Source organism: Triticum aestivum, chromosome 4B (assembly GCF_018294505.1).
Source record: "Triticum aestivum cultivar Chinese Spring chromosome 4B, IWGSC CS RefSeq v2.1, whole genome shotgun sequence".
Classification (NCBI taxonomy): domain Eukaryota; kingdom Viridiplantae; phylum Streptophyta; class Magnoliopsida; order Poales; family Poaceae; genus Triticum; species Triticum aestivum.
The window spans coordinates 241,253,892-241,261,818 of record NC_057804.1 but is presented as its reverse complement, the minus strand read 5'-3'; the positions used below and the strand labels follow the sequence as shown (position 1 = coordinate 241,261,818).

The following is a 7,927-nucleotide window of genomic DNA, read 5'->3' as shown; positions in this document are numbered from 1 at the left end:
GACGGCTGCATCGACGATGGTGGCTCGGTCGAATGGATCACACGGACCACGACCGAAGCTACCGAACAAATGCAGTAAGATGGGCCAGACGTGCATGGCGTGTTCGTAGAGGTCAGGCGAGGCAGGGCTGATGCACATCACAACATTGTTGAAGCCGGGGAGGGACTTGAGCTGGGCTAAGTTGGGGAGTCAGGGGGCTATGCGTGGGCACCTAGCTCCAGCACCACACCAGCGACACCGCCTGCACCGGCTTAAGTAGCTTCCATTCCCATATGTTTCCTCCGCGTTGGCACTTGGCACCCAGCTCGAGCAGGAGACACACGCCCATCACACGGACATACCCGGCCAGGATGTGCAACAATGTCGGTCCTTTGCCAGTGAGCTTGTGTACATACATCTGTCCGCCTCAGAAAGCGCTTGCAGGCTTCCCATCCTGTTGGGTTTCTCCAGATTGGAGTGTGTTTGGGATCGAGACGGGATGGCTCAAGGAATTGAGAGAATTATGGGAAGGGGCTCTGAACGGCGCAGGACCATGAGCCCCGTCACGCGCGCCAATCGTCCGGTGCACGAACTGCATCACCGTCAAGTGGCCGCCGTCCTCGGCCTTTGTTCATGTAGGAGGTATCCATGTAGGCCATAACCGACGAGCTATGCGATGCTGGGCCCAAGGGCGAGACTTAATTTCTCCCGACGGATTCACTCCTTCCCAATTCTCTAGGAGGCTTATTCATATTAACTGATAGATATATATTCCCTCCGTTCGGAATTACTTGTCTCGGAAATGGATGTATCTAGAACTAAAATACATCTAGATACATCCATTTCTACGACAAGTAATTCCGAACGGAGGGAGTATAAATTGATGAGATTTTGTGTAAGGGGGCGATGTGGAATCTCTCCCTAATAATAAAGTACGGATTGTGTCTCCGGGTTCACCGTCACAATACGCTTTCTTCTTGTGTCATAATACGCTTTCACAATTTATGTAGATAAAATCATAACATTAACGAGGTGGTACTATTATTGTATACGTTTTGATGTTTTTTTTTGCTTGTACGTCAAATTCGCACATAAATCCAATATGGCCCAACAACGAATCATCCATGAGTTTCTTTCATGGCACGGGCTATCCCGATCCCAGCCGCCAGGAGACCGACCCCGGCGAGGCGGCGACCCTCGATCCGGTGCTGCGCCGGGCGCCGGCCGACACCGGCAAGGATTTGCCCCCTTCTCCCGGCCCACGTATCTCTCTCTCACGCGAAATAGGGGTTGGGCGCCGCCGCCGTTTTCCTGGTTGACCATCAACCATGGCTAGGGTTTTGAGCACCTCCACTCTGGCGTGGTTCCGGCGCCTCCGGCGACTCCTCTCTGACGCCCACCGCGCCCCCACACGCAGCTCCGTCTCCGGGATGCTCCTCCTCCGCTTGGTGGCCATGGGGTGAGTTCATCCCCTTCCCCATCTCTCCCCCTTTCTCTCTCTAATATCTGGTTTGATCCTCCATGGTAGATGTGCAGGCAAGGATTGGATACTTGAGGAAGGAGGGGTCGACCTTGCCTTGCTGCAGCTCGGGACGCACCACCCATGGAGCTTCCTCCTTTCCGTCTTCAGGTGAGTTCGCCCCCTCCTCTCTCTGCTCTTGTTCGTGGCCATTGAGGCATTGTTCTTGGTTAGGATTTACCACTGTTTGGGCTCAATTGGCTACTGTTTGAGGTCAATTTTGTGTATACTGTTAAGTGTTGATTGTTTCTTGAATTGAACAGCAAGGTTAGACATGAATTTGTTAGTAGAATAGATCCCTGACCGAACTGCAATTGTTAGTTGAATTGTCCAATCTTGAATTTAGGGAGCTGCTACTGAAAGATTTTTTTCATTTTGTATGTCATGGGTTGGCCATCAATTTTATTAAACAGCAAGGTTAACCACGATCACACGAAGCCGAAGGTGCACGATGAAAAAACCGTACGTGCATGCTCTATCCATCCAGAATTAACTGCGCCAAAGGCCAATGTGTGTTTTAGTATACGAAAACAACTCTATTTAATACTTCGCATATTGTACCCATATAAAGAACTCGGTACCTGCACTACCTACGTGTGTTCAGCTAACCACTAGGGCCGGCCCATTTTTTTTGAGAGAACATATGTTTTTTTAAGAAAAATGAAACCTCACAAATTTCGGAAAAAGTTCATTAACATGCATAAAAACATCGCCCTATTCAAGAGAAGCCCAATATTTTTTAAAAAAGTTCGTCAATTTACAAAAATAGTTCACAAAAAATTTAAAAAGTTCATCAAAAATTTGAAAAAAAAGTTCACCAATTTGAAAAAAGTTCATCAACTTAAGAAAGTAGTTCACAAAAAATTAAAAAATGTTCATCAAAATTTTGAAAAAAAGTTCATCAATTTGCAAAAATAGTTCATCCAATTTTAAAAAAAGTTAATTGAATTTGAAAAGAGTTCAAAGATTTTGAAAAGGGTTCATCGAATTTGAAACAAAATAATCAATTTTTATAAGTAGTTCACAAAAATTATTAAAAGTTCATAGATTTGAAAAGAAAAGTTCATCAAATTTAGAAAAATCATTGAATTTGAGAATGTTCACGTATTTAAGAAAAAAACAAAGTCAGTGAGGGAAAGAAACCAGGAAGAAGAAGAAACGAAAAACGCAAAAAAGAAAAGAAAAAAGGAAAAAAAGAAAAAGGGAAAAGAAAAAAAGGAAAAGAAACGAATAAAGCAAAGAAAGAGTTGAATATTATCAGATCGTATTGTGTGTCGTGGTGGTTATACTATCGAACATCAATCCGGCAGGTCTGTGGTTCGAGTTGCAACGACGGCTCCCTTCTTTTTTGCGGAATAGAGTATGCAGTAACGGGCCGGCCCAGTACGGGGTGCTGCAGGCGCCCGTTTGCAGAATACACGTTAACAGGCGCCTACAGCGTCAAATAGGATTTGCCTTTGACTCATTCTGCGTCAAAAAGACGTCTGTTCGCATAGGAATCGCGCGACTGGGCCGACCCATTTGGATTGACCTCGCGAGAGAGGTCGGGTGACAGATGCATAAAAAGAAAGAGTTGAATATTATCAGATCGTATTGTGTGTCGTGATGGTTATACTATTGAACATCAATCCAACATGTTTGTGGTTTGAGTCGCAACGACGGCTCCCTTCTTTCTTGCGGAATAGAGTACACAGTAACGGGCCGGCCCAGTACGGGGTACTGTAGGCGCCCGTTTGCAGAATACACGTTAACGGACGCCTGCAGCGCCAAATAGGATTTGCTTTTGATGCATTTTGTGTCAAAAAGACGTCCGTTCGCATAGGAATCAAGCGACTGGGCCGGCCGAGTTGGATTGACCTCGCGCGAGAGGTCGGGCGGCAAATGCATAAAAAGAAAAAAGCGAGCCGCCTGGGATTCAAACTGTGGACCTCCACTTTATTCACCCGACAAGCTAGCCACCGCACCGACTAAAGCTTTTATGACATACCTGTGGGGTGAATACAAATGAACTGAAAACCGAAATACATGCATATTTTTTCTACAGTATATATTTTCACGGCAGCCGATTTCAAAGAGTTTATTCATCCCATCATGCCTGGCGTTGTGTCGTGGAATGAAAGAGGGTCTTGAGCAATTGGATTAGGGAAGTGTGGGTTTTTTTTTTCACCCGATGCAACGCACGGGCGTTTGTGCTAGTAATATAAAAGAGAAGAACTCTCTATTGTAACGTTTTGTTTTCTCTTTGCCTGGGCCATCACGTGAGTGGGCCAAGGCCCATGCTGCACCTACGAGAAAAAATCACAACGAGGGACGGATGAAAAAATTTCAACGACGAAGAAATAGATAGTACCACCTCGGATATTAAGAAAAATATCAAAATTAAGAAAAAAAACGGACAGGAAGAAGCGTATTATGACATGGGAGGAAAGCGCATTGTGACGGTGAACCCACGGAGTCAATCCATGTCCAACTATGCACGTTTTGTTTTCTCTTTGCCTGGGCCATCACGTGAGTGGGCCAAGGCCCATGCTGCACCTACGAGAAAAAAATCACAACGAGGGACGGATGAAAAAATTTCAACGACGAAGAAATAGATAGTACCACCTCGGATATTAAGAAAAATATCAAAATTAAGAAAAAAAACGGACAGGAAGAAGCGTATTATGACATGGGAGAAAAGCGCATTGTGACGGTGAACCCACGGAGTCAATCCGTGCTTTATTATTAGGGAAAGACTAGCAAAAAATGCCCGTACGTTGCACCGAGAGAAAAGAATTTATCACACCACGTAAGCATAGCCTATTACACGAGTAATTCTTTAATTTATGACCCACATTAACTATTCTCAACATGAAGATTTATGCTTTCAGCCAGACCATCTTTGCAAAATGGCTAAGAAATGTTTGCATTGTTTAGTTCGCGGCTTTGCTGTTTTATTCCCTCTTGCATTGTGCTCTCCACTCACGATGATGGCGTACTTTTTGCCCAAAAACATGATGATACTCCTAGGCTATTGGATTAGCCAGAAAAGGCATTCGAATATTTGATAGCTCAGACCTCACAAGGTGAAAACTGCTGCTAGTGAAATGCAGTGGAGACTGGAGACAGATCAATGCCCAGTGGAAGGCATGAATGAAGCTGCAAAATCAGCCGAGACTGATGGTGTCATCTGGTAAATCAACTTAGAGCACAAACGCTCAAGTGCGCAGTTATCTAAGAACACTAATATATACTGCTGTCTTTCAGAGTATCAGTAGTAAGTTTGCATAAAGATGGGATTTCTACACGCAATTGGATAACATCACAAAAGCCAACCTAATTGGGCTGAGCTGCCCTGTCATTCAGATCAAGGAGCACTGTCTAATCGAGTAGGAAAACAAAATGCTAGGGTGCTAATCCTATTCCCTAATTAGCATGAGGATTGAGCTGATTTAATTACCAGCGGATCTTTAATATTGCTAAGCAGCTCCTCCTCCGCCGCCGGGGCTCCATTTGTGCAGGCCGTCGCAGCTCAGGGCGGCGCGCGTGAGTTGCCGTTGGACGCTCTTCCAAGCGACCGTCCTCTTCCTCACCGCCCGGATTCTTGCCCTCCTTGCCGCCGCCGTGGCCTCGGCCACCAGGGACCGGTACTGGCGCACCCTCCACGCGAGGATCCGGCGCTTCTCCGGCCTCTGGACCACGACGTGCGCATCATCGCCGCTGCCGCCGCCGCGCCTCCTTTTGGCACCCGGATCCCCGCCCGCATGGTCTCTGCCGGAGTCGATGTACATGTCGGCTGCGGTGCTTGGCTCGGCGTGGTCCGTGGGGGCTGTCCCGCCCGCTGGCTGCTCCGCCTCTCACATTGCCCAGTCGAGGAGGCGCTTGGCGGAGCCGACGACGACCGCCCCCGCCGGTGCGCGGAGGAGGATGGATCCATGTGTCCAGGCACTGTAAAAAGGACCGCGGCTTGAATAAACCAAACAACAGTGAGTTTTGTGCAAAATCGAAACGTTTTGTCATATCCACTCGAAATTGGACTGCGGGTTGGATACAGAAAACAGTAGGGGCTTTTCTGAAACACTACCGCGACGGTGAACTAGGAGACTCACTCCGTGCTTTATTATTAGGGAGAGACTAGTATAAATGCCCGTGCGTTGCACCGGGCAAAAAAAGAGGCACAACCTATTTAATCAAAGTGCATGTGTTAATTCTTTACTTTAACCGGCAATGCATTATCTTTTAATCTTTGCGAGTGACCAATTTTTTGGCACCTGTATAGCCATAAGCTCCACTCATTATATTTGTGCTTATAAAAAGTAACATGGTATTTTACCTCATAAATATATATTGTTGTAAACTGAAACAAAGTCCAGTGAAGACATTGCCACACGATAGAGTTTGGAGACATGTACTAACTTTTATTCTCAAGCTAGTTGTGATGGCCGTACCTTTAAAATTCGGGGCCTTGTGCAAAATCAAAATTAAGCCCTATATTTTAAAAATATAAATTAAAAATATCTGTATAAATTATTGCGATGCTACATATTTGTTTTCAGGGAGTTCACATTTATCTTAAAATTTAAATCTACCCAAATTAATGATGTATCAGAAAGAACAAAAATTATGACAGTAGAAACTTTAGAGGGGTGAAAGGTTGGAGACCATGAATGGCAGCACATGGGATGGGGTCGCTCTACTAAGAACCATGCAGTGAATGAGAAACAAAAATACAGAGAGAGAGAGAGACGTGAGGTTGGCCTGTATTTTAGGGCGAGTCCTTTTCATTTATTTCGCTCTTAAAAGCCCATTAGCACCTAATCACTTGACCAGTAGTTGTTTCTCTTTGAGCAATTATGTCTTGAGTCTTGACCTAGTAATATCAATCTCTGATTTTGGCACCTCTGGAATTTGGAGGCCCAGTTCAACCGCTTCGGTTGCACATGTCAAGATACGGCCTGCTAGTTGTTGTCATGCTCAAACATAGTGCATACAAAAGATGTCATACCTGATAAATTAATCATCATACGGTTTGTGGATCTAGGAAAAATATAGTGCGTACTTACGGCAATATTCAGTTATATTTTCCTTACTTTTACAGTACTGCAACCTACAATCGATGAAGACCATGAAGCCAACACAAGCCATCGTCTTCTCGTTTTATTGTGTAGGCCATTATGAGTTGTATGCATGCATTCTCAGCAGCTAGCCTATGTGTAAGGAATACAATCCATCAGCAACCATCTTCTATATGCAAATGCAAATTTGGTCTTTGTCCGTCTCGCATGCATGCAGTCTCAGCAGCTAGCTTGCCAAGGCTCATTTCACGATTACAGAGGCTATAAAATAAATAATTAACACGTGATATAACTTCAGATGCAATGCACCAAGTGTCTATATTATCTTGTACGTATATTTGCATATTACTTCCCCGCAAAAAAAGTGCATTAATTCCACAAAATAGGTTTCATGTCTACTGTTTTATACTCTCTCCGTTCCTTGATATAAGGTGTATAGATTTTTGAGAAAAAAATTCAAAATATAAGGTGTATTGTGTTGCACCGCTCCTTTGGATAACTTTTTAAGGGATTGATTACATTTCCTTCTATCAGGAAAGCTCCTGTATTTTTTCATGTCAATTAGTCAGGTGAAATCTCGCCCAAAACTTATGAAATTTTTCCTCCATGTCTATTCTTTAATTTTCGTGCCAAAAACTATACACCCTATATTTAGGAACAAAGGGAATAGTATTATGTTTTAGAAATGCCTGTCACTCGTTTCCTTGGGAATGCCAACCTTTTTTTATTTCCCTACCTATTGGTGTGTGCGATCTATTAAGAGCACGGCCGGATGGGTGTAAGGTTGGCCCTGGGTTTTTTTTCGAAAAGAGGGACTCCCCGGCCTCTGCATCAGAACGATGCATACGGCCACATTTGTTATATAGTAAATAAGGTTCAACAAGGTCTCAAAGTCTGCAAACAAAAGCAAAGGCTAGCTCACACAGAGCCTCAAAGCCAACACAAAAAGCCCAATAAGCCACAACCGGCAGGCAAAATAAAAGATAGGTAAACTAATTGCCTATCCTATTACATGACCGCCAGCCAAACCGGTTGAAGATATCCCGCGCTACCATCTCCCACCGGACAGATGCAGTAACCAAACGCTCCCTGGCCTCCGTCGGAGTGAGTAAGGACCACATACGGATCAGTGCAGTAGCCCAGAATACAACCTGCAAAAAATGAATAGTTGTTTTTCTGTTAAAAGCCAAATCATTTCTGCAATTCCAAATTGCCCATAACAACGCACATACTCCTACGCGAATGTGTCTAGCTATTTCGGACTCTATCCCAGCAAGTCACGCCCCGAATAACATGTTGACCAAAGTCGGAGGAGTAATGTTAAAGGCAATTTGCACAGAGTGCCACAACCCTCGTGCCAACGGGCAGTCAAAAA

The 7,927-nt window shown here is 44.6% G+C and overlaps 1 protein-coding gene across 1 annotated transcript; it reads right to left on the bottom strand.

The window, feature by feature from the left end:
* Window positions 1–4,738: 4,738 nt before the first annotated feature.
* On the bottom strand, window positions 4,739–5,447 carry LOC123091900 (uncharacterized). The gene has a single exon (XM_044513516.1). It carries the CDS (start codon window positions 5,266–5,268, stop codon window positions 4,957–4,959), a length of 312 nt encoding a protein of 103 aa, XP_044369451.1. The 5' UTR covers window positions 5,269–5,447; the 3' UTR covers window positions 4,739–4,956.
* Window positions 5,448–7,927: the final 2,480 nt, after the last annotated feature.